Raw genomic sequence first — 27361 nt, forward strand, 5'->3', positions numbered from 1 at the left:
ATCACTTGAGGTCAGGGGTTTGAGAACAGCCTGGCCAACATAGTGAAACCTGGTCTCTACTAAAAATACATAAACTAGTCAGGTGTGGTGGTGCATGCCTGTAGTCCCAGCTACTCGGGAGGCTGAGGCAGGAGAATCGCTTGAACCCAGAAGCGGAGGCTGCAGTGAGCTGAGATTGCATCACTGCACTCCAGCCTGGGCGACAGAGCAAGACTCTGTCTCAAAAAAGAGTTTTTTATTTAAAATTTTATGTTTACATGTAATGGGTTTTTTATAAAACCTCTATCATTCCAGGAGGCTGAGGCAGGAGAATCCCTTGAACCCAGGAGGTGGAGGTTGCAGTGAGATGAGATTGCACCATTGAATTCCACGTTGAGCAACAATAGCTAACCTCCATCTCAAAAACAAAACAAAACAGACCTCTATCATTCCTTATAACTGCTACAAAATATGCCACAGAACATATCGTTAGGGCTGGGCACGGTGGCTCACGCCTGTAATCACAACACCTTGGGAGGCTGAGGCAAGCAGATCATTTGAGGTCAGGAGCTCGAGACCAGCCTGGCCAACGTAGTGAAACCTTGTCCTACTGAAAATACAAAAATTAGCCTGGTATGGTGGCAGGCGCCTATTATCTCAGCTACTCAGGAGGCTGAGGCAGGAGAATCACTTGAACACGGGAGGCAGAGGCTGCAGTGAGCCAAGATTACACCACTGCACTCCAGCCTGGGAGACAGAGCAAGATAAAAAAAAAAAAAAGGAATATATGGTTAGAATAGGGTATGTTTTCTTTTTTCCTTTTTTTTTTTTTTTGTTTTATTTTTTGAGACAGAGTCTCCCACTGTCACCAAGGCTGGAGCACAGTGGCGTGATATCAGCTCACTGCAAGCTCCACTTCCTGGGTCCACGCCATTCTCTTGCCTCAGCCTCCTGAGTAGCTGGGACTACAGGCGCCCGCCACCACACCCAGCTAATTTTTTGTGTTTTTAGTAGAGATGGGGTTTCACCGTGTTAGCCAGGATGGTCTCAATCTCCTAACCTCATGATCCGCCTGCCTCAGCCTCCACAAGTGCTGGAATTACAGGCGTGAGCCACCACACCTGGCCAGAATAGGGTATGTTTTCTTTTGATGGCCATTTAGGTTATTTCCTATTTTTAACTATTAAACAATATGGAAAAAACACATGTCTTTTTTGCCAAGTATGTCTTTTGTAATAGAATACTACAAGTGAAATTGCTGTTATGGAGAAAGGCATTAAACGTGCCTCAAAGTTACAAATAGTTGAACACTAAAGTGCTTATTCTTTCCCTTTAAAACATGGGTTCCCCCAGGCGTGGTGGCTCATGCCTGTAATCCTAACACTTTGGGAGGCTGAGACGGGTGAATCACGAGGTCAGGAGTTCAAGACCAGCCTGGCCAACATGGTGAAACCCCATCTCTATTAAAAATACAAAAAATTAGCTGGGCAAGTGGCGGGCACCTGTAATCCCAGCTACTCGGGAGGCTGAGGCAGGAGAATCGCTTGAACCCAGGAGGCGGAGGTTGCAGTGAGCCAAGATCGTGCCATTGCACTCCAGCCTGGGCAACAGTGCGAGACTTATCTCAAAAAAAAAAAAAAAAAAAAAAGAGGGGGGGCACAGGGCTGGGCGCAGTGGCTCACACCTATAATCCCAGCACTTTGGGAGGCCGAGGCACGCAGATAACAAGGTCAGGAGATCGAGACCATCCTGGCCAACATGGTAAAACCCCACCTCTACTAAAAATACAAAAATTAGCTGGGCATGATGGCGCACACCTGTAGTCCCAGCTACTCTGGAGGCTGAGGCACGAGAATCCCTTACCCAGCAGGAGGAGGCTGTAGCGAGCAGAAGGTTGCAGTGAGCCGAGATCGCGCCACTGCACTTCAGCCTGGGTGACAGAGTGAGACTCCATCTCAAACAAACAAACAAACAAAAAACAAATAAACATGGGTTCTTGCTGTGTTACCCAGGATGGTCTCCCAAAGTGCTGGAATTACAAGCATGAGCCAAGCACTTTGGCCTTAAAGCACTTTTAAACAAGAAGAAAAAAGGAAGGACTCTCAGTATTGTCTTCCTTTACAAAAATTCCCCTTCTACAACTCAAAGATAGGCAATTGCAAAATGTCCCAAACAGTAAAATTAGAGCTAGAGATCTTTTCTGCTCGAAAAGTAGACAACAGTGTTAGTTTCAGATTATCTGTACAATACTGTTAAAATGTGACGTGTAATATAGTATAACCTAAGAATTCTGTGTTTTACAGACTCCCACCTACTAGAGACCCTTTTTACCAATTCCTGCTTGGCGATTTGGATGGAGCTCTTTTACAATATTGTACGATATTGCTGATTAAAACTTTGCTTACAGATTACACAAAGCCATGAGGACTGGGTTGTTTTCCATAACACTTAGTTGAAAGGTATTCTCATTTTAAGTTCTAATAGATACTGCCAAATAGTGTGCCAAGAAGTCTCTGCCAATTTACTCTTTAGCTATATGAGTGGCCATGCCTCCACAACCTTGCCAACACCAGACACGGCCAATCTTATTCATTTTTCTCCAACCTCATAGGCAGAAAATGTCATTATCGTTGGCACTTCCCTAATAACTAGTTAGACTAGGGTGTTTTTTTTGTTTGTTTTGCTGTTGTTGTTCTTTGAAATAGGATCTCACTCTATTGCCCAGCTTGGAATGCAGTGGTGCAAACCTGGGCTCAAGCCATCCCCCCGCCTCAGCCCCCCAGTTAGCTGGGACTACAGGCACACACCACCATGACTGGCTAATTTTTGTTATTTTTTGCAGGGACGGGGTTTCGCCATGTTGCCCAGCCTGGTCTCAAACTCCTGAGCTCAAGCGATTCATCCACCTCGGTCTCCCCAAGTGCTGGGATTACAGGCATGAACCACCGTGCCCAGCCTAGATTGGGTATCTTTTTGTACACAGATTGACTTTTCAGCTATGCCCTTCTGAACTGCCACTTCTCATCCTTCGTTCATTTTTAAACTGTTTCTACCTCTTTGGAATTAGGAATTCATCTCCTGGTCTATTATTTCCTTTAAGTATGATCTCTCTTAAGATAATTCCATAACTAAACACATTTTAGGGATTCTAAGATCCATGCACCTAGATATAAAGCACCAATTCTTAACTTATTCACAGTGCATAACCCATATTTTACAAAGAAATGTGAAACATTCCTATGTCTCTGTATATATGAAACATAAACCATAAACCATGGGGTCATACAGGAATAGGCACACCCATCCCTCATTTTCCACTGCCACATGGTAAATACACAAACTTTTTAGTGAGACAATATCACTTTAATACCAGATAATCCAAGAAGTCCTTTACAGACATTATCATTTAATTCCCAACAACCCTCTGCCATAGGTCTTATTACCCTCATTTACAGATTTTAAAAACAGAAATCTCAGAGTTTAATCAGTTTGCACAAGATCACAGGGCTAAGCAAAGGTTCCTACTGAGGCCTGTGTAGCTCCAAGCAAGATGCCACTGGCCCACCCTTACCACTGTGCTGTACTGCTGTCCCCAACTTTAGGTAGTAGTACGTGCACACAGAAGTGTCTATCACATTTTTCTCCAAAGGTTCATTACATCACTTGGGATGTCTTTAACAAAAATCATATAATACCAGGAGCTTTAACCAGCACCATTGATTGTCTTGCCACAGCTAACCTTAAAAAAATTACATGGGCTCAGTCAACCTTATTATAAGATTCCTAGTCCTGTATCACAATTTGCCTTAATTACCCTGTCAGAGGATACCCTAAGAACAGCTGTGAACTCCATGAAATGTTGTGGGAGCATAGCCAGTCCCATGCTTATAAAGTACTGAAGAGGCAAAAAAAAGTTCAGTGGGATCTCTGGTGAGCATTTTCCAAAATTAACCTAGGCATCAGTCTTCCATGATAATCCCAAATCAGCATTTGCTAAGTGGCATGAACTAAACTACTTAGCTCCTAAAGTCAAACACATGAAGAATGAGAATAATGCAGTCACTCCATCACGCACGCAGGCTGCTCTAGCTGCCCTCTCCGCTCAGCCTCAATCACCATCCTGCCTCACAGTCCAGCCTCTTTAATCTCAAACAGCTTGTAGTTCCCACACACACCCCAGGATGTTTCACACTTACATGACGTGGCTCCTGCTGTCCCTTCTGCCTCTTCCCTCCTAGGTGCACACAGTTATTAGCCTCTGCCTATTTTCACATCCCTCTCTGAATGTATTTCTCACTGGTAACAACCAGGCTAAGCCTAATAATGCCCCCTCCTCCTATGTTCTGGGGCATCTCACATATACCCTATGACATATTGACAACTTCTCTTTACTTGGAGAGGTTTTAACCCACCTTTAAAATCACTGCCACAGTGAACCACCATTACTGTTGAAAAATAAAAAGACTGTCACCCAGGAAATCAGACAGAACAAAGTGAAAGCCACTGTACTCCATGTCTTTCTTCAGGACAAGGGTCTTACTACTTTTTTTTTTTTTGGAGACGGAGTCTCCCTCTGTTGCCCAGGCTGGAGTGCAGTGGCGCGATCTCGACTCACTGCAAGCTCCGCCTCCCGGATTCGAGCCACTCTCCTGCCTCAGCCTCCTGAGTAACTGGGACTACAGGCGCCCGCCACAACGCCCAGATAATTTTTTGTATTTTTAGTAGAGACGGGGTTTCACTGTATTAGCCAGGATGGTCTCAATCTCCTGATCTCGTGATCCACCCGCTTCGGGCTCCGAAAGTGCTGGGATTACAGGCATGAGCCACTGCGCCCGGCCAGGTCTTACTCTTCTTTCTAGCCCCTGAAACCTAGCATAGAATCAACTATGAGCACAGCCATTTAATCTATGCTTGTTAAACTAAAAATTTACATAAGATATTAAGTCATTTCAGAAACTCAAAAAATGCAAAAATAGGTAAACTCGCATACAAGAAATACAGAAACTAAAAATTTCAACTGCACTTAACTCTCCAAAGAAAAAGCAAGAGCTTCTCCATTTTTTGCAAAACCAGCTGGAAAAAAAAAAAAAAGACATGTGGGGAGAGCTCAGTCACTTTTCAACCAGCATTTTTTTTGTTGTTTTTTAACCACTATTACCACAGGTTCTCTTAACTAGATTCTCTCATTATCTGCCCTGCTAGGACCAAAAGCTGAGTAGCACCTTCTTTTGGAAGCTAATTCTTAATCAAATTCCTCCTCAAAATGTGGACCTTCTTGAAGTTTCCTCCGCAAGAAACTACTGTTAGTTTCTGAAGTAGGATGCAAAATTTAAGGTGCTAAGTACGGGAGAGCATGAGTCCTAGACATCTTAGCTATAAGGTATCAGAACTTCAGCTTTACAGCTTTTTACTTAATTTTTATATACAAGGGGCACAAATGAAATGGGCAAAGACTTGTCAGAGTTAGCACATCCATGGTAGAAGAGTATGTTCCTACAATTATATAGTCCTCCATTGTTTGATGAGACAGTTCTTACTCAAACGGTCTCACTGCACACTTCATTGAAAGAAGCTCTTTGTTGTCAAACTTATAACTAATTATGTCAACATAAGAAATTTAGTTTTGAGGCCAGGCGCAGTGGCTCACGCCCGTAATCCCAGCACTTTGGGAGGCCGCGGTGAGGGGATCACGAGGTCGAGATCGAGACCATCCTGGCCAACCAACATGATGAATCCCGTCTCTACTAAAAATACAAAAATTAGCTGGGTGTAGTGGCACACGCCCGTAGTCGCAGCTACTTAGGTGGCTGAGCCAGGAGAATCCCTTGAACCCGGGAGGCGGAGGTTGCAGTGAGCCAAGATGGCGCCACTGCACTCCAGCCCAGTCGACAGAGCAAGACTCCGTCTCAAAAAACAAAAAAAAAAGAAGAAATTTAGTTTTAGGTTTTTCAGAGAGCTTTCAAATTTAAATGTCCACATCTTTTGACATAACAATTCCCAGCTTAAGAATTTACGTTATAAAAATTCTCAACCAGGGGCTGAGTGAGATGACTCACTCAGGTACTCCCAGCACTTTGGGAGGCTAAGGCAGGAGGATCACTTGAGGTCAGGAGTTCGAGACCAGCCTGGCCAACATGGCAAAACTCCGTCTCTACCAAAAAATACAAAAATTAGCCGGGCGTGGTGGCACACACCTGTAATCCCAGCTGCTCAGGAGGCTGAAGCATGAGAATCCCTTGAACCCGGCAGGTGGAGGTTTCAGTGAGCAGAGATCGCACCACTGCACTCCAGCCTGGGCGAGACCAAGACCCTGTTTCAAAAAAAAAAAAAAAAAAAAATTTAAAACTTCTCAACAAGAAGTCTGATGGCATACACGTAGGTACACTTGAATAAAGTTACTATGAAAAGGATGGCTAAATTATTGTACACCTATGCTGAACAATAATGCATCTGTTGGTTAAAAAAGAGAACTATTTGTACCTACATTGAAGATTCTTCAGGATACATTATTTAGTAAAAGCACAAATTATAAACAGTATGATTTCATTACTATATTCAAAGATGTTTGTGGACACATGCATAGAGCTTCTAGAAAATATATTCAGCAACGAGTGTAAGCAAGCCCTGGGAACTACTAGAGAGAGTGAGGATTGAAAAACATTTTCCACATTTTATGTATTTTGAATTAATCTGAATGTGCACATATGTAAAAATTATCAACCTGTTTAATATTTATACAATCCGTTGTATCTATGTTGTATCTGAACAAAAAAGGTAATACATGCTCATTGTAAATTAAAAACACACCACCCACAGATTATTACTTGAGTCCACATCCCAAAAGAGAACAAAGATCTTCCATGTTTCTGTTATCATTATCAAATCTATTTACATCCATCCAGCTTCCCCATCTGAATCTCAAGGAGAAAAAATACAACGGCTTCCACTGTAATGACTATTGGGTGACGTCGTATCCATCCTTTACACACACTGTCCAACAGGATCCTATGAAGCATCATGTCCATTCTAACTTCCCAAGACCTCAAATTCCTCATCCTCAAGCTACAGCATGCATTTAGTAAGTGGAGCTGGAAATCAAGCCCAGATCTAGACCTCATATCCCACAAAACAAGCCCAGATCTAGACCTCATATCCCACATCCTCCTGGCTTTTCCCTTCAGTTCAACAAAGACACATATGGCAAGCAACCAGTCTCCTCATCAAGAGGTTTCAGCATAGTTTCTCCTTCCTACTCTCCTGTTCCTCAGCAGTATCTCACATTCAAGACATTTTTTTCTGCAAGTCAGGGTCATACCAAACTTGCTAACAAGCTGAGACAGACAGACACCGTGGACTCCACTCCAGACACCTCTACCTCTTGCAATCTAAGAACACATCCCCAGGAACCACAATCAGCCTCCTGAGACAAAGCCGTGACATCTACCTCCCCATGCCCTCTGCTCTAACCTCCTATCTCCTAAGGCCCCTCTCCAACTTCTCCGCAAGCCACTTATATTAAGATGAAGCTACTAAAAAACACATTGAAACAAAAAAAGTCTCATTTTTCTGTCTTAAAACAGGATATCCATGTTTTTATTCTATAATAAGCCCTGGGGCACAGACTACCTGTATACTAGTCTTTTTCCTAAATAAAGAAGAGAAATCAACCCTTCAAAAAAAGCCAAACAGGATTTCTGTACTTAGAGAAGGCAAGAAATAGGACATCTCTGCTCTGACTTGCCACTGCAAACATGACTGGGCTCCTGTGCAAGCTACTTTGAGGATTTGGACAACTTAAATGGGAGGGATGAAGTCAGGCAGAGTTGCAGCACCTGGCAATGGGTTCCTGTGATTATCTGGAGGGCCTCAGGCAGGTTGCTTCTCCCAGGGTTCTATGGAGAATCTTTTGGTAAAGCATCTGTTGTGCTATCTCATTTTTATTAGTTTTCCTTTCTTATAATATTTAAATACATCCTGGAAGTAGTACTCTGTTGATCAAAGGACTTGCATAGACAGCAGAAAAGTCTGGAAAGGAGTTATTCAGAACAAGTCCCCTATCTCAAAATCAACTGATCTAACATATCACCCAGTTTTTGATTAATAGTTTTGGTCACTATTGTGACCAAAGACAGGATTCATAATTGGGGAAACATGCTACTTTACCAAGGACCAGATTTTTTTAAATGTAAAAATGAGGGAATTTAGCTCCTCCCAAAAGATTTCTTCTATTTCTTTCAGCAAAAGTTTAATGAACAAAATGGAAGGAATACTTAATTTATGCTGGTGTCCTAAAATAACCAGGTAAAGGTATTTTAAACCTGGCTCATGATATCCATAAACGTTTTGGCCAACAGTTTCAACCTCTGCTTGTCAAATCACGCATTTAGACCACCATATAGAAGAACTGGACTTGGGGCCAGGTGCGGTGACTCAAGCCTGTAATTCCAGCACTTTGGGAGGCCGAGGTGGGCAAATCACAAGGTCAGGAGTTCGAGACCAGCCTGGCCAACACGGTGAAACCCCATCTCTATTAAAAATACAAAAATTAGCTGGGTGTGGTGGTGTGCGCCTGTAATCTCAGTTACTCGGGAGGCTGAGGCAGGAGAATCACTTGAACCTGGGAGGAGGAGGTTGCAGTGAGCTGAGATCATACCATTGCACTTCAGCCTGGGCAACAAAGTGAGATTCTGACTCGAAAGAAAAAGAAGAACTGGACTTCGTCTACACTCTTTTGGAACCTAAGATAGGTTCAGACAATTTTCCCAATGTTATGTTAATAAGAAAGCAGAATGAATTTGTAAGAAAGTGAAGGCCAGGCACAGTAGTTCACGTCTGTAATCCCAGCACTTTGGGAGGCCAAAGTGGGAGGACTGCTTGAGCCAAGGAGTTCAAGACTAACCTAAGTAACACAGCAAGACATCGTCTCTACTAAAAATTTTAAAAAAAATTAGCCAGACGAGGAGGCATGTGCCTGTAGTCTACACCTGTGATCACTGCACTCCAGCCTGGGCAACCGTGCGAGACCCTGCCTCAAAAAAAAAAAAAAAAAAAAAAAAAGAAAGTGAGCTCACACTCACCAGAAATGTTAAAAAAGTGCAAGAGTAGATCAACTGGCCAGGAGCGGTAGTCCCAGCACTTTGGGAGGCTGAGGTGGGCAGATTACCTGAAGTCATGAGTTCGAGACCAGCCTGGCTAACATGGTGAAACCCTGTCTCTACTAAATATACAAAAAAATCAGCCAGGCGTGGTGGCGGGTGCCTGTAATCCCAGCTACTCAGGAGGCTGAAGCAGGAGAATCACTTGAACTCAGGAGGCAGAGGTTGCAAGTGAGCCATGATCGCCACTGCACTCCAGCCTGGGTGACAAGAGTGAAACTCCATCTCAAAAAAAAAAAAGAGTAGATCAATCGTCATTTGTCACAAACAAGCCTTGTCCATTGAGTCAGAGGATCTACTAAGGAGATTCTTCCATCTCTAACAGATACATAAGTACTCAGATATTTCTAGAAACTAAGAAAATGCTAGGCACAGTGGCTCACGCCTGTAATCCCAACACTTTGGGAGGTCGAAACAGGTGGATCACCTGAGGTCACGGGTTCAAGACCATTCTGGCCAACATGGTGAAACCCTGCCTCTACTAAAAACTACAAAAATCAACTGGGCATGGTGGTGTGCACCTGTAGTCCCAGCTACTTGGGAGGCTGTGGCAGGAGGATCTCTTGAACCCGGGAGGCAGAGGCTGCAGTGAGCCAAGATTGCACCACTGTACTCCAGCCTGGCAACAGAGCAAGATTCTATCTCAAAAAAATAAATAAATAAAAAACTAAGAAAGTGAACAAAAATTGAATAAATGAGATCTGAAAGAAAGGTTATATCCCAGTTGCTCCAAAATTTGTAAATGGTTCTCCTTCTATTTACAGCAGAGCCAGGCCGAGATTTACCGCCACCCCCACTCACTTAATCATCCATCCACATCACTCTCGGTGGTATTCTACACAGCTGATTACACCCTCCTTCTCCACAGGCTTTCTTCATTTATCTCCCAGAAACAGTTTGCCCTGCTTGCTTGCTTCTACTTTACTGTCCTTCCTCACCCTCCTTTGCTGGTCTTTCCTTCTTCCTACAGCCATAGGCTCAGTCCCTCGATGATCATGTCCAATTCCATGGTTTCAAATGCCACAAGCTAATGAAGTCTCCAAATGTCACGTCTATGTCCCATCTCCCCCTGAGCTCCAAATTGATATATCTGCCTACTAACCTTCTTCACTTAAATTTCTAGTAAGTATTAGAAACACCATATCAAAACCAAAGTTCCTATTTTCTACCCAAGAATCTGCTCCTCTCCCAATATTCTCCATTTTGGTAAATGGCACCATCTTCCACCCAGTTGCTCTGGCCAAAAAATCTTGCAATTCTTCACTTTTCTGATACCCCTCAGCTAATCCATCAGCAAATCCTGTTGGCTGTTCCTTACAGCTATACAGAGAATAGCCACTACTCATTACCTCCAAAGCTAGTAACACATCATCTCCTGCCAGAATATTACAACTGTGCTAAATGCAATTTTCAGGTATTTTCTGTTGCAAGCATTTTGAAACCACTACTCCACCCTTCCTTCAATTTGTGGAAGATGACATATAAAGATAGCCACCATCAATTCCCCTCTCGGTACATGCATGCCACTCTACCAACTAAAGATGGAGTCTATTTCCTTATCTCCCCTGAATCCGAGCTGGCCTGATGACTTGCCTTAATCAATAGAACGTGACAGATGTAATGTGCCAATTCTGAGCCCAGCCTTTAAGAAGACTAGCAGCTTCCATTTTCACTTAGGGTAAGACCAGTCAACTCTGCCAGGAAAAAAAAACTCCAGCTTCTTCTGAACAATAAGATATCATTTGGAGAAAGGTTACAAGGACGGCCAGTTACATCAGGAAAGCTTCCCTGGTCCTTTTAGCCCAGTTTAGTAATGGACCTGAGTGGCACGTGTGGATCAGAAACCACCACCTAACAGACACAGAAAGAGAAAGAATAAATTGTTCTGAGCCACTAAGTTTTGGGGTGGTTTGTTTATGCAGCAATAGATAACTGATATACCATAACCACAATAGAATCAGCTCCCTAAACAACTAATGATAATGCAATAATGCCAGACATTCTAAAGACTTAGGCTCCTTTCAGCTTATAGTTCAATAGATTCCTCTAAGAATATTTCTTTCTTTTTTTTTTTTTTTTTGAGACGGAGTCTTGCTCTGTCACCTAGGCTGGAGTGCAGTAGCGCGATCTCAGCTCACTGTAAGCTCCGCCTCCCAGATTCACGCCATTCTCCTGCCTCAGCCTCCCCCGTAGCTGGGACTACAGGCGCCCGCCACCAAGCCCGGTTAATTTTTTTGTATTTTTAGTAGAGACGGGGTTTCACCGTGTTAGCCAGGATGGTCTCGATCTCCTGACCTCGTGATCCACCCGCCTCGGCCTCCCAAAGTGCTGGGATTACAGGCGTGAGCCACCTCGCCTGGCCCAAGGATATTTCTACAATAACTTTAAACTATTTCCTAATCAAGTTATATGGTCTCAGGATAATTCTCTAAAATATCTATAGTTTATGTACTATGTGGTCCCCTTCAGGGCAACAAAATTCACAGAATATGTCAATATTTAGCACTGTGTTTATTTACCAATACTGAATACTTGCCAAACAGCAATTTCAGACCAATTACACCCTTAATTTTAATGGAACGCTCAAAACTATGTATGCTTGCCACCAGCCTTCAAGCAAAATTCTGGCAATCCAAGCCAATTTGTAACATCAGATTTATGGGGCTGAGATCTTAACTAAGAATACCAATCCTACCCCTTGGTCATTGCTACCACACTGCCACCTCCTGTCTTATGACTCTGGAAGCTTGAATCAGAGGCAACAGTTGATAAAGGAAACTCAGCTAAGAATAGCACAGCTAACCATCTCGTCTTTCCGCCTCTCCTTCCTCCCAGACCAAACCAACCACCAGAGTTACTGAATGGATAACTCACACCTTCCAAAAATTAGTTATTGCTGAAAAGTTGCTGCCTGGATGCTGCTAGAAACAATTATAATGGAGTCACTTCAAATACATGAAGGTAGTTTGACAGCTTCACTTTAATACAAAATCCCAATCCTATAACCACACATTAACTAAACTTGTGTCGCTCATAATAGTTTCAAAGCGTGGCAAAGATCATTTCCCCCTTGCTAATTGCATGAAAGAGGTACTCAGGCAAAAACAACAGAGCTACAGAAAAAAAATTTAAGTCAAGCTCCTTACAGGAAAAACCCCAGATCTCTGTAATTCCAAAAGATATTTTTAAGCCTTAGCTGATAACCTATTTATTTGGAGCACAATGGCAAAACCTCAGAACAAAATACTATATACCCCTTGTAGTTTATCATAATGGCATCTGGCCTGAAAAGAGAATGTAACTGATCACACAAATCAAAAGGAAAGCCAGAAACAGAAGCCAAGATTCTTGATTTCCACTGGCTCCTGGCACATGTCATGTTTCCGTAACATCTTCCTCAGAGTTACTGTGGACAGCCATACAGTAGAAGCTACTTATCAACATGCATCTAATTTTTGTAAACTCTTATTAAAACCAAAGAAAGAAACCTTTCAAGATCTCTGAATTTGTTTTGAGAAAATATGAAATTAGGAAAAAAAATCTTTTCAGCTACAACCACTTAGGCAATCCCACGCTGATCTTAAACTGAGCACTTGAAAGATAACCTAGTTTATAATTATTTAACCAGCCAAGAAAGTTTCCTAACATTCAGAACCTCAAGTCTCTGCATGTGTGAGAAACTTTCCCGAATCACAAGATTCACCTAAGCCATACACTGATAAGGAAGGAGTACCACTGCTATTCATACCTGTGTTTAAACGTTCTACATTAAAAACAGCTTTTGCTGTCCTAAGACTTTGAAGTCGGAGGCAGCATTGAAGGGTCATGTGCCCTGGCTAATGGGCACGTTGCTGGTCATGACACTATCCTATTCTATCCTTAACACCTATTAAAATGCAACACTAGCTTTTAAATAGCCACTTAAAGTAAGTTACATTTAAAACCCCAATGACTTTTATAAGTTCTATCCAATTTACATTTTAAACACAAGACTAATATGGAAATAAGTTCTTCACTTTCTTTTTTGCATTTTCCCCCACTTTTACTGTGGTAAATACACATAAAATTTACCATCTTAATCACTTTTAAGAGTACAATTCAATGGTGTTAAATACATTCATAGTGTTGGGCAACTATCACTGTTTTCTTTTTTAAGGAAACAAACAAAAAAGAACGTTTGAGCTTAGGCACCACAGTCTGTTTTAAAAGATCTTACTCTAAATTAGCCAGGCATGGTGGCGCATGCCTGTAATCCCAGCTACTAGGAGGGCTGAGGCAGAAGGATCGCTTGAACCTGGGAGGCAGAGGTTGCAGTGAGCCGAGATCGTGCCACTGCACTCCAGCCTGGGCAACAGAGCGAGACTCCATCTCAAAAAAAAATAAAAATAAAAATAAAAATAAAAATAAAAAAAATCCTACCCTGAAAGGAAGAAAAAGGTAAAGGATCCTGCCTAGAAAAATATTAACTATAATATCCTATTATTTTTTTCTCCTTCCTTCAAATGTATTTTTTCCTACACATAATCCTAAACAATGCCAACAGCTAAATCATGAGGAAGTTTAATAAAAATATGCTTAGGTTCTTCATCACATAGGAGGCAGCAACAACAACAAAAAGGTTAGGTTCTAAAAAACTGAACATATGAAAAATTATTTTCATAATTTAAAAAAGTAATGGAAATTGAACTAAAACCACCATCCTCTAAGTTCCCCAGTGTCAGCAATTTTCCTCTTCCCTCTCCCATGCCCAACAGCCCACAACATAACAAAAAAGGACATCAGTGCTATTTACATAATCACATAGGGGCACAAACAAGGCCCCACAGGATACCAGCAGCTCTTCCAACCAAACTCAGCTACAACATTTCCAAGTACCAACTATTTTCCACACCCACCCTTACTTCCAAGGTGGAGGGAAAAAAGTTGAGCCTATACTTCGGAGTCAAAGTCTTCATGTTCTGTATCTTTTACATTTAGAATAGAGAGTGCAACACTATCACAGATATCCAATGCAATCTTCTCTTTAGTCCAGCTGCAGGAGACTTCAATGTCTGTAAAGTAACTGCTATAATCTTCCCCACCTGAGGGGTATCTGAATGCAGAAAAGCCACATTCCTTCCACATTCCCTTGAGACCTCAGTAATTGGGAGCTAAGCTTGGTCTGAACCAAATTCAACCTTACTCCTTCCTGAAAAGGTCCCCCCCCAAGCTCCACTGGAAGTCAAAGCCAGGCCAGCCTGCCAAGCCTCCAATCACCTCCTGGGCCTGCTCCCCTGTTTAGTCAGCGCAAGCCCATTCATCCATCTCAGCGTGCATTCTCCAGCACCAGGTTCCTGACATGCCTTGTATATCAAGTATAAAGGTCACTGCTGCACATGTGGGTGTGCCTGCCTCAGATGCCCACATGATGATGGGATGGAATGAAATGACTGCTAAGCAGAAAGAACTCCACCCTAAAGTCCAGCAGGCTTGGCAAGGATTGGTTTGTGGCATTCAACTATCAGAGCAACCCCCATCAGTCAGTACAACCTCTTGACCTTCCCTTAGGTGCTGGGTATGTGGTCACCCTGATGCCTTCTCTGCCCACTTCCAGAGCCTATGAAAATGGTGGAACAGTCCAGATATGGGAAACTGCATCACAGCTCCAAGGGTCAGTTAAAATAACTGTAATATAGATTTCCAGAGGCAGAGAAAAAAGGTGTTTTTTTTTTTTTTTTTTGAGGTAGAGTTTCATGCTCTTGTTCAGGCTGGAGTGAAGTGGCACGATGGCTCACTGCAACCTCCAGCTCCCCAGTTCAAGCAATTCTCCTGCCTCAGCCTCCCGGGTAGCTGGGTGGGATTACAGGCACCTGCTACCACGCCCAGCTAATTTTTGTATTTTTAGTAGAGATGGGGTTTCACCATGTTGACCAGGCTGGTCTCGAACTCCTGACCTCAGGCGATCCACCCACCTTGGCCTCCCAAAGTGCTGGGATTACAGGCGTGAGCCACTGCACCCGGCCAAAGGCTCTACTTTTAAGACATTTCAACACAAGCAAGGAACATGATTGTTCTATCAGTAAAAAAAATCTCCAATGTTCTCATCCCTGTTTACTTTGTTAGTAAGATAGTACTGTATCATTTAAAATCCTGAGCATTTTAATGAACTTGAAAATTCAATTTACATTGTTAAAAATGAACTTGAAAAATGAACTTGAAAATTTAATCTACATTGTTAATAAACTGAAGATACATTGATAAATACTTGCTGTCACTGGTGACATCTTACCTTATGTGCTTTCCTAAAGAGGAACTCCTGTTTATTATAAAGTAACAAGTAACTAAGTATATATATGCTTTTGGACTAAGCAAAAGCCTTTAAGAATAAAACAGGCAGTTGTTAACAGGTAATGTTTTTAAATTAATCCCCTACACCTGGGGAGAAATTCCCATCGGTTAGCAAAAGAAAAGCAGCAGGGGAAGGCACAGTAATCTGTATTTACATGTAGCTCGATGAATTGTAAAAATCCAGAACATTTCATTTTTAAATTTAGAAACTCTCTCAAATGTTAAAATGCCAGTCATTGAGGCACAACCATTTGCTTATTTATTCAACATTTTAACAAAATTAAGACATACTGACCAAACATAATAACAATTAGAATTTGTAAAATGGGCTTATGTTTTTTTCCTAACCAATTCAGGCTATGGCTTTAAGCTTCTTTTTATGGGAATATGACTTCTCCCTCGATTTTCAATTCCTGTTAAACCAAGCTCAATTTATATGAAAATCATGTGACCCCTACCAAAATTCCCAACTAGAACTAAATCTATCCGGTCACTCAAATCCCTTTCAATTATCTTAATGAAATTTAAGTATGAGAACAAGAAAAATCCAAACCAACTCATCCTTAAAAACAAGATTTGTGAAAATGCTTTGCCTGGGAAGAGAGCTGAAATCTACACAGGCATACAGATGAGATGTTTTGTAGCCATCTATTTCTGCACAGCACCAGAGAAATGCATAGCAAACCCTCCTGCTCTCCAGCACACACTCTCTCACCAATATCTAACCAGATACACGCAGCCCTGATTTAAATTAACTTTCAGCTTATTGTTTGGCTCAGGTTGGGAGTTGGGGGGATGGGAGAGGGGCAGGCAGAAACCCTAACCCCACCAATGCAAAACCCAGAAAGGCTTAGAGGCCCACCCCGGTGCGACTGGGAGGGAGCAGTGCCTTTCCAATTGCAGTTAGAGCCGGATCCTATGGTGTGAGTTGGCTGAAGGTTTTAAAAAACAAAACAAAACAAAAAAATAGAGCCGGAATCCGGCCTGCTCTAGCGAAAGGAAAGGAGTCTCCACTGCTCCATAAGGCTTCATAAGAAAAAGAAAAAGGGAAAGAACCATGTCTCCAAAATGCTTCAGAGGCTAAAACAGTCTACAAACATTCTGTAAAGCGACATACTACACACATGATCTCGGAGACGAGAAATCCCCCTCCTTAAGTAGTACAAATCTTCCTGTCTTCATCTTTTGGTGGTTGTAAGCAAAAATGTACCCAGGAGGAGTGGGGTGGAAAGCGGGGAGACAAAGGTGCTGATTGCAGGAACCTGTAGAACTTTGGAGTGACTCAAAGGCACTTCTGGGCCAGAGAGGCCCCAGCGTTTACGCACGCGTTCCAATACCCCTGGCGAGCTCACAGGGCAGAGGCAAATTCCTCTCCAGTCGGCCGCGCCCACGGCCTCCCAACCCCGGACAGAGAAGGAAAGGAGGGACCCCCGCGTGTCCGCAGCTGCTTTCGCCTCTCCTGCCCCTGGAGGGGTGGGGGAATCATCCGCTGCTTCCCAAGCCCTGCAAACCCCCCAAACTGCTTGTTGGGACCCATTTCCCGTAGGAGCAATTTGACCCGCTCGGACCGAGGACATTCAGCTGTGAGCTTTCGAGAGATTTTGTAACCAATAACCATAATCCCGCGGCAGAGGCCACAGAAAAGCTTTCAATTCCTGCCCAGCATCATCAACACACACACCCCCGCCATAAACTTAAAAGCAAGGAGAAAAGACCGGAACACCACGCCACACGGCAGGGGGTAAGCACCAGAGGACAAGAAGTTCTCAGCTGAGTCTCTCCACCCAATAACGGAGTGAGAACAGAATCGGGGCAAACAGAAGCAGCAGCTCACCTTTGCCTTTTTGGGACCGAGTGCTCAACTTCTATGGGTTTCCCGTGCAGTTCTATTTTACCTGCGGACACACAAGAAGTGAGACGGTCGGCCGAGTTCAGCGGCTCTCCCTGCCCGAAGACCCGCACAGCCCAAGCGGCGACACAAATGGCCTCCTGAGGCCCCCGAAGGGCCCCCGAGGCCCGGACGCGGCTCCAGGCGGAGGGAGAAGCCGACCCCCTCGAGCGGCGTGGGCATTTAACTCGCAGATGGTTGGGGAGCTGGGTCCGCTGGCGGGCCCACTACTTGGGTATCAGTCCAGTCTCCAAGCCTCCCCGACCCACCCCTGGGGGCCACCAACACCACGAGGCCCGCAAGAGGGACGCGGCCCACCCTCTCACCGCCCTGGACACGCTCCACAGGGCAGACTCGGGGCAGGGGGCTCCCCTGGCTTTCTTCAGGAGGGGGCGCCCTGGCCCTGCCCTCTGCTTCAGCCCAGACCCGCCGGGAACACTCAGTGGTGGGCTTGAGGAAGACAGGGAGTGGCGGGAAAGGGTCGGGGACGGCAGGGGAGACCACGAACGGGAGAACTGGCAGAGGCGCAGCTCGGCACAGGCTGAACCAGGCGCGAAGGACGGCGAGGCGCCCGCACCACGTCTGAACTGATTAAAAGGGAAGCCGAAAGGCACGGGGCTCCCATGGGGACCCCAACGCAGCCTTCCCCCTGGGCGTCCTGCTCCGCCCGGCACCGTCCCTAGCCCTGGCGGAGCCATACCCGGAGGCCGCAGCCCCGCGCCAGGGCCCGGAGAGCGGCGGGCGGCCGGTGCGTGGCGGCGACTCCCTTCCAGGCGACCAGCCGCCCCCGCCCACCTGCCCCTATCGCTCGTCGGACCAGGGAAGGTGGAACGGGGAAACCGGGCATACACTCTCTCCTCCCACAGGGTGGGGAGGAAGCGCGAGGCCGCCTGTGCGAGGCACCAGCCCCGCGGTCTCACTCGGCAGCAGGGTCGAGGCCACTTTCCGTTCTCCACGGCCGGGGGTTTCGGGGCGCAGCACAGACAGCGCCGTAAATAACGACCGAGGAAAGCAAGAAGGAACGAGGCACAGGCGGGCATTCTAGCTCGGCCCCCGAGGCCCAGCGTGCCGGGGCCTGGAGCACGCGCCTGGGCCCGGGCGGGGCGCCGGGGAGCGCGCCTCCCCCAGCCCCGCGCCCCCCTTAGCCAGCGCCGGGGCTTTCTTGACAGCGCGTCCGCCCTCATCCAGCAAACCCCGGCCGGGGAAGCAGAGCCGCGGGCCGGAGTGGGAGCCGGAGCTGAGGAGAGCCCCGGCCCCCACGCGCGTGGGTGTGGGCGCTCAGGCCTCACCCCCGCTCCCCCAGCGCGCCGGGCCTGGGGCCCGCGGAGCCACCCGGTGGGCCTGGGCGGGCGGTGCAGGGCTGGGGCGAGAGCCCGGGTGGGGCCAGGCCCGGGCCCACCTGAAAGCGCCTCGATGGCCTTGAGGGCCCAGCTCTCGTCCGGGCAGTCCACGAACGCGTAGCCAGTCTTCACCAGGAAGGGTCCCGACACCGGGATCTTGGCGTCCTTGAAGATACTTTCTAGGTCCGAGGGGGCGGCGTTCTCGCTGAGGTTTCCGATATACAGTTTGTTCATTGTGAAGAGTGGTTGTTTAAAAAAAAATAACGAGAAAAACGAAAAATTAAAACCACCCACGGTGATGGATGGATCCAGCTGGTTTTGTTCCCCTCGTCTTCTCGCCTTTAAAATACACAAACACAGTAAGAACCAAGCACAAGAACGAGGAGCGAAAAATCAGATCCGAGGCTTGTTTTTTCCTTGTCTAGATGTGTTTTAAAAGAGAAAGAAAAGAAAAAGCCTAGCTACAACCCAAACGCATCCACCAGTCTTCCTAAGTCTTAGGAGGAGGCGGGATTAGCAAGAGAAAGGAGGAGGAGGAGGGGAAAAAACTACTTTTTGTCTCTTCCTTCCCAACCCCTTTGGCTTCGGCCAGCGGACTGTGAAAATATCACACTACGTGAGGCAGGCGCCGCCTCCCCATAAAAAAACCCAGAAGGGTGACTGGCAGGAGGGAGGGGAGAGGAGGAGGAGGAGGGAGGGAGGAAGGCGCAGGAGGCGGAAAAAATCCGCTCCGAGTGTCCGGCTTTTTGAATGAGCCACGTGTTCAAACTACAAATCAACGTCTCACGTGAGGAATCCCAGAGCCTCAATTAGAGTGGGTTTCGGAGAAAAAAGCGAGCGAGAGGAAGAGGGGGAGGGGAAACGAGATTGGGAGAGGGACTCTGAGAAGGGGGAGGAGGAAGAAGGAAAATGCTAAAGGAACCGCAGCCGGCACCAAGCGGGGCGCTGACGGTCACAACTCGAGTTTGTAAAGGGTTATCTGGTCTGGGCGGATCCTGGGAGGGAGGGCAGGAATATTGATTTTTTTTTTTTTAATGAGGAAATGGGCAGAGGTACTAACAGGCAGTTCCTCAGCTCTAGTTACCGTAGTTTTAATCATTCGATTTTTCAAAATAGGTTATTAACAACAAAACCAGAGTCACAATCCCGAACTCGCCTGGTGGCTTTAATGGCATTAGAAGTGTAACCCCAGCAAAGCCGCAGGCACGTTTCTAAGGCTGGCAGGGACGGAAATGCTGCGAGGAGGGGTGGAGGAGTGGGTGAGGGGGGCAGGGGGTGGGGGCAAGACAGGCGGGCGACGCGCCCCACCCCGTGCGCCCTTCTCGGGCCCCGGGCACCGCGCGAGTGGGGGCGGCCCGGGCCCGGGGTGGTGGGGGATGGGATCCCGCAGCGTCCTGGGCGGGTGTCTGGGCGACACCTCCTCCGCCTCCGCCTGCGCTCGCGGTGGCTCTCGGCTTCGCGTTTGCCATTGGTTGCGCGATTCAGAAAAGGCTCCAGGATAAATGAGGCCGGGGGCGGGCTTGGCCACTGGTGGGGGAGGGGAGTGCAGGGGCGGAGGTTTCTGGCTAGGGGCTGGGGTCGTCGGGGGCCTGGGCCGCTGGAGGAGAGAAGTCAAAGTGGGAAAAGTCGGTAAAGGGAAACCCTCTCTTCCTGTAGTTTTTAAAGGGGGAGGAGTGGAGTAGGCTGGTACTTTTATTTAAGTAATTTTAGTTGGAGAACTTGAGACTTAAAACTGGAAGACCGTCCTGCATTACCCCTAGGTGGTATTCGCATTTGAAAAATTGTTCGAGTCTCTTTCTGCCTCTTTTCTGCCTGGATTTGGCTATGAGAGCCATACATAATTTTCTCTATATGTAATGAGTACAATGGTGGTTGTCGGGGGAGGATTTGGGCCCGGTGGAGCCTTGTGGGCCAACAAAATGTGAACTGGAGACGAGCAATACGGAAACGAAGGCAGTGCTGGGGTTCTAGTGGAATCTCCAACTGTCGTTTAAAGATTGTGTACTCCACTCAGAGGTTTCATTTGCACCAGATACTTGTGTGTTTTTAACAGGTATATTTTTAACAGGTATTCTATGGAAAAGATAGAAAATTCTAATTTTTTAAGTGAAAGAAATTCTATATAACATGAAAATATAGACAAGAATCTTTAATGACTTGGTACTCTTACTGGTAGAAAAAAGGTATCCTGAATAGAGGAAATATTATGATTTACACTGGAAACATCTTCGGTAATTGATACAGCCTTGCTTCTCTGTCAAAACCGTTGTTAGCATTTTAAAATGTGTATTTTTCATTTAAAAGATGAATGGTAGACTTAAACATGGGAATTGTTGCATGATATAAAGAGTATTTACATTTTGTCTTTTAAAGGGAACTTTGTAATTTTGTGTTAAGGAACCGGAAGGTGTCAGATCATCCATTTTAAATGCAACTGTTCTTTCTTACAGGTTTTTCTTTCCTGCCAAGCGAATCCAACATTTTAAACGTAAACACACTTTCACAATAATTTCATTCACGTTTAATTTAATGAAATGTTGTTACTTTATAAAATAGGGGGACAGACGTGTTTTTGTGTTACAGTATTTGTAACTGAATTAAGAGCTCAGCCTTGAAAGAACGTTTTGGTAAAATTTTTCTTTAACTTTATGGTTAGGTTGAACTTTTTAAAAGCATTTTTTTCTTTTTTTTAAAATAACTTTAGTTCTAAAGAAGAAATGTATTCTTTCTTTTGGCCTCTGGTATGCAAAATGTAAATATCAAAAATTATGGATTTATTTTAAATGTACCTGTTGTAGAACAAAAGCCATTTGGAGAAATGTTCTTCATTCATTCATTTGGTAATATTTGCACTTCTCAGTACCACTGTAAATTTTACAACCTGTTGATCATTTAACACTTTTAGTAATTTTTCATAAAAACAAATTGTGTGTGTTCAGCTTTCTTCCAAAATCAATTCAACTGTGGCTTCTGGGTTGACTGTATTTGCTCTTATTAAAACTGAGATCTAAGGAAATATCTACTTCTAAAGCATGGAATAAATTGTTTATTTTCCATAAATACTAGTCCATGCTTGTCTGGCACTATCAAACAAATCTAACAGCTGGAATTTAAAACAAGTGTTTTGATGAAATATGTTCCTGGGACTCCTGTTAACCTAATCTGTGTATTATTGTAACAAACTGGATAGTCCATCTAGGACCTTAAAAACATACATGAGTAATATAAGCTCAGACATCAAAGAGAGAGGTGGATACAGTCCACTCCACTTCCAGTCTTCCAAGCATTTAAGGGTTGAGTCAAAAGATCTTAGGTAGTTGTCTTGCACTAGCACTTCAAGTACAAAGATACCTTTGGTGAATTTTCAAGAATGAATATAAAATCAATTTAACTTCCAGTTTTTTTTTTTAATGCATCTCACACAAATTAACTGGTTATAGGCTACTTCAGCTTCTTCCTGAAGCAGTTGTAGCTCCTAATTAATGTGAACTCCACGAAGAAAGAACTTCCACCATTTTATGTGCTCTGGGATGCGGCTGAGTCTTTCCAGTTGCAGTCTGTTTACTCTTTGGACAGCTGCATCTCCTCCTTATCTGCTGAACTGAGGACTGTACAAATGTTTCTTGTGGGTCAGTGTAATATTAAAGAATAGCTATGTTTAGAAGGCCAGTTACCGTTGCTGTACCCACACGTCAGGGGCAAAGGCTGAGTGGGCAGATGGGGGGAAGGGGCTGCCACCCCTCCTCACGCCCGGCTTGGGACCAGCCTGGAGTCTCAAGCCGAAACCCCTCACGCGGGTGGGCACACGATGCCCGGCGTGTCGCCTGGGCCTCCTCGGAGGTGCTTTAACAGGCTCTTGCGCTTTTGAACGGCCCTCCTGGACTCTGATCTGTTTAAACTAGAGGCGTTAATAAGTGATAACCTGGATCTGCCCTCCCTGGAAGCTGCCTGCATATATCTTATTGTTTAAAATAAATAAAAATGGTGCCCCGGGAGAGAAGATGGGGTTGTTTCCTTTTTCCTCTGGCTCTGCCCCGAGAAAGAGGGCGGGATCCTCACGGCTCACACTGGGGAGGGTCTTTCGTCGGCCGCCGGCTCGCCTCGGAGGGCCTGGACCACTGGACCGCCCTTCCCCGGGGCCCTGCCGCGGGACCGCGGGCTTCTGGCTCCTCCTGGGGCTGCGTCCGTATGCGCGGAGCGTGTGGCCGGGCCGTCGCCGCGCCACCCCACCTGAGTCCGCCGGCCAGCGCGGGGACGCACCGGGCAGCGTGTGTTTGGCGACCCTCCCGCACCTCTGGTCTCAGTTGCGTGTGTGCACGAGGGGTTCCATAGGGCTCAGGGATGCTTGGTTCCCACGGGGGAGAATCCCTCGCCGAACCCTGCGGGTCTGCTGGGCAGGCCGCGAGACTGGCGCGCAAAAGCGGCTCCAAGGCGGGGCTCCCGCGCTCCCCGGGGCCGGCTTGCCGAGTCCAAGTTGAGCAACCGGCGTCGAGAGAGACACCGCCCCTGCTGCGGGCGGGGGCCTCTGCTCGCTTCCGATTGGCTGACGGGGGGAACCTATCGCCGTCGGCCGCCTCCGCCAGAGCGGTTTGCTGGTTTTCATTCATTGGCCCCGGAGCCGCCCCTGGATTTCCATCTTTTGTGGCGCGAAAATAACCCTTTGCTCCCTCGTTGGTTTTGTTGAGGTTGAGGGGTGGGACTGTGTTCCCCTCTGCTCGCTCTCGTTTTTCCTGCCCTTTAACAGCTCGCCCCCAGCCCCAACCCCCAAGGAAGAAAGAGGGAGGTAACGCTGAGGAAGGGTGGAAAGCAGTTCTGCGTCCGTGGGTGGAGCCCGCCCCTTGGCTGACCGCATGGTGCCCGCACGGTCCCTTCCCTTCCCCCAGCGTCCAGCGCCCGGAGGTTCTGGATTTGCGCCATGCTCAGCAGCTGGAGTCACATCTTCGTTTCCCGGCCCATTTCCAACATCTTAGAGTTGATACGTCCTTTTTTACTTAAAACAACTACAACCAACCATGTTCTCAGGTACCAGAACTTTTCTGGGCTTCTAGAGAAATCGACTCGCCCTGCCCGCTCCCTTCCTAAACCCCTTTGTGGTCCACAGGGTTGTTTTAAGCAAAATCAAACAACCCCTCCAAAAAAAGCAAACGAAAAATTCCGGGTAAAATCAACTATGCTGAGACCACGTTTTCGTTGAAGCTGCCCTAAGACCAATGAAGCTGAGACCGACCTTCAAGGATTAACGATTTCTGTAGCTGAAATGTTCTAATTTCACTGACGTTTGGTGGAGACGGTGAGAAAAAACAAATATGAATTTGACTTGGAAAAGCACAAAACAAACGAAATAATAATATTTAATTTGATTAACTGAAAAGGCAAACAGCCACAGTGGTGTATTCTAGGTACTGGTGTCTTTGGTGAGTTTGTAATTATATAAATAAATTGCTGTTGGTTTCATCAAAAATACAGATCAGAACTCTGGCCGTGACAAAAAAAGAAGGAAGTATAAATTTGTTTGGTATATCTAATTTTATAACAGACTTTACCAACCTTTCATTATCTGGAGAAAAGGAAATGTACCAGTTAAGAATATAAGTTAATTTGTTTGCAGATAATTGTTCATTTTTTGTCTTGACAAAATACTCTATTTGGTTAAAAACGGTAAAATGATAATTCAGTAAATATTTAAAACTTTGAGAGAATTGGTTTAAATCAGGGAGTTCAAAGATTTTCTCTGTGTTGTTTACTCTTAGTGATGTTACATCTTGTGATGTTACATCTTCTTCTGAGTGCTTTTGAAAAAATTATTAGTTCTGTGTTAGTCTCTAAAAACTAAAGTAACATAAATTGCTATGTACTAAAGTTTTAAAACAAATTTTAACAACTGAATTGGTTAGTAAAGCAAAACTACTTTAAAGTAGAAGTAATCATTAAACATATTTTATTTACATTTGTATATTTCAACTACATTTCACTAATGTGGTTGATAGTATTTTTGAACTTGTCATGTAAAATTATTCATCAGAAACATTAGAATAACTTAGAAATGGTTTGAGTTGAGTAAATTAATTAAAACTTAAGGACTGAATTTGTAGTATGCTAAAGATTATAGAGTTAATAATTTAGATAATCCTTTATCAACTAAGAAATTTAAATTGTGAAGATATGATTATTTGTGAAATGATTCTAGGTTGCAATTTATATATTCAATTATTTTTATATTTTGGAAATGATACAGTAGAAAACTATTGAGGAATTTATTAGAGAAAATTGTAATTGTAAAAAAAAAAGTCAAAATTAATCATTTAGACAAGCCAAGACTCTAAAACCTGGTATATTTTTTAATGTTTTCTCAAAATCAAAGATTTATACAATCAATATTTTAAAAAAACAAACAAAAAACTGTTCTGTTTGAGAGAAACTCATTTTTTAAATTTTCAACTACTAAGTCAGGAATTGGAATTTTTATCTGGTAAACATGCATAGTTGTTAAAGTAGTAGATAAGCATGAGTACTTTTATTGGAATTATATCCTGTATTAATACTACTTCACTTAGGTGAAAACTTTAAAATACTCATTCTTCTGGAGAGGGGGTGGGAAGGATGAGACCTTCAATAAAGTCTCTTTGGTGATTAGTGTGTACATATGTATTTGCAGAGCAGCCATAGAAAACAGAGGGTAGGCATTTGTTTAATAGGGGGAGGGGTCTGGGGAAACTGGAAAGATTTGGGTATTTAATCTTGTTTCTTGGTTGCAACTCATTTATCCTGCAGGTTTCCTTGCTCAGTGTGGAAGGAAGAGGGTAGAGAGAGAATGTATTAACTAATGGTGTAAAATGGGAAAGTAATCCATGCATGAAATCCCACTGGAAAGAACAGTAAGAACCCACTCTCCCCACTAAAATAATCTGAAAACAAAGCACATGCTGAGGTTATAGCTAGTTTTCAGCGCTCTCTGACACCTACATTTAAAAGACACATGCTAGGTTGCTGTGTTCATATTTGGACCCTTTGTTTTCTTGACCATTTCTATTCCAGAAACTAATTCCAAAAATCTCAGGAATTAAAGGTTCTTTAATAAAACAGCAGATCTCATGACATATATTTACATACACATTAACTCTTTCTGGGCAGTCTTTAAGGTAAATTGATGAATGCCTCATGCTATCTATAAATGTAAAGTTAATTTTTAGATGTACTAAGGCAGAATCAATTTTACAATTCCTTACTTGCAAGATGATAATAGATCATAACCATTTCCATTTGCACTGATTAAAATTCATTCCTTCTTTATTTTAGTTTACATTTTGGTCCTAAGCTGCTCTCTAGCATGATGATCCTAGCTTTAAAGAGGGAAACAGCAGGCTAAGTGAGGGGTTTTTGTTTTTTGGTTCTAGTTCAAAAATCTCAGCTGAAGTTCATAAAGAATCTGAGCGCATAAGATAAAGTAGAGAAAAACAAAACTTAATCATCTTTCTCAAAATCTACACTATAAAAAATTTGTCCTGAAATTCATGCCTAACATACTTCTACTGAAACATTGACTTCTTTTTTTTTTTATATATAGAGGATTGTTTAAATATAAACACATGTATATTCTTAATCTGTGTATATTCTTAATCCCCAGTGTGATTGTTGGCACTATCACATTGGGGATTAAGAATACACAGAGAGAGAGAGAGAATTTTTCTTGCTTTTTCTCAACTGACTTAAATTTCGTGATCAATTATTTCTAAGTTGACAATACTAGTGCCTTCTTAAAGGCAAAATTTTGTTTGAACTGAGGTTTAATTTAATACCAATAATTGGATCTGATTGATAATTTCCAATTCTTGATTGATTTTGTTTTGGTGGGTGGGGGAGGGGTCTTGTGTCATTCATTGAAGCAGTTTTTCTATTTTTTTAATAATTTTTTATTTGTAGGGTAAACTATTCATATATTATTTGTAACTTAAAATATTTTTCCTAGCACTTTCCAAGACTTGAAGAATAATTTAAAAGTAACTAAATCTTACTTGTAAGATTTGAATAAAGACTTTTTAAATTGTGTACAATTTAATATAAATAAATATGAAATATTTTGTGTTTTAATCATCCATTAAGCTGAAATAACTGCATGGTCCCTTTTTTATAAGTAGCCTAAATCTAATCCAGCTATTAGAAATCTAATTCATAAAAAAGATACCAACGAAGTAACAATTCATAAAAGCCAAAAAAAATCAGTTTTTGTTATAACAGAAATAGATACCGTTTCTGTCATCTGGTGAACATTTTGTTATTAGACAATTAAGTACAGAATGACATTACCATGTTTTGTTTTCGTTTGTTCAAAATTGCCTAGAATTTTGTCCCTTGACTCTGTTACCATATATCTGATGGTAATTTCTTTGCTTTTGTATTTCTTTGCTACCAAGATTCAAATAATATCTTTGCTTTTCATTTAAATAAATAACTATCTGTAAAAAAACAAGTAGAAAATAAGCTAAAGCATCAAAAGTTGTAGTGTAGTACACTGTAAGTGCTTATTTCTGCAACCATAGTGATACATTCAAATTTTATTTTAATCCCAAGTCACTATAGTGACTTTTTAAAAAAGATTAAATTGAATTTTGTTTTAAATATTAATTAAGCAAAAAAAAAGTCGAGTAGATGTTTTAATTCAATGAAATAGACAA

At 43.8% G+C, this 27361-nt stretch overlaps 1 protein-coding gene across 1 annotated transcript in view; it reads right to left on the reverse strand.

Annotated features, from left to right (window-relative positions):
• Positions 1-19665, reverse strand: part of IGF2BP3 (insulin like growth factor 2 mRNA binding protein 3) — a 161192-nt gene extending 141527 nt beyond the window's left edge. Inside the window, exons 1-2 of the mRNA XM_031013019.3 lie at positions 18749-19665; positions 17296-17356 (exon numbers count right to left, since the gene is read on the reverse strand). Of these exons, the coding sequence (XP_030868879.1) occupies positions 17296-17356; positions 18749-18923 (236 nt within the window). The 5' untranslated portion in view covers positions 18924-19665. The remainder of the gene's footprint in view (positions 1-17295; positions 17357-18748) is intronic.
• Positions 19666-27361: the final 7696 nt, after the last annotated feature.

This window comes from Gorilla gorilla, chromosome 6, assembly GCF_029281585.2.
Source record: "Gorilla gorilla gorilla isolate KB3781 chromosome 6, NHGRI_mGorGor1-v2.1_pri, whole genome shotgun sequence".
Taxonomy (NCBI): domain Eukaryota; kingdom Metazoa; phylum Chordata; class Mammalia; order Primates; family Hominidae; genus Gorilla; species Gorilla gorilla.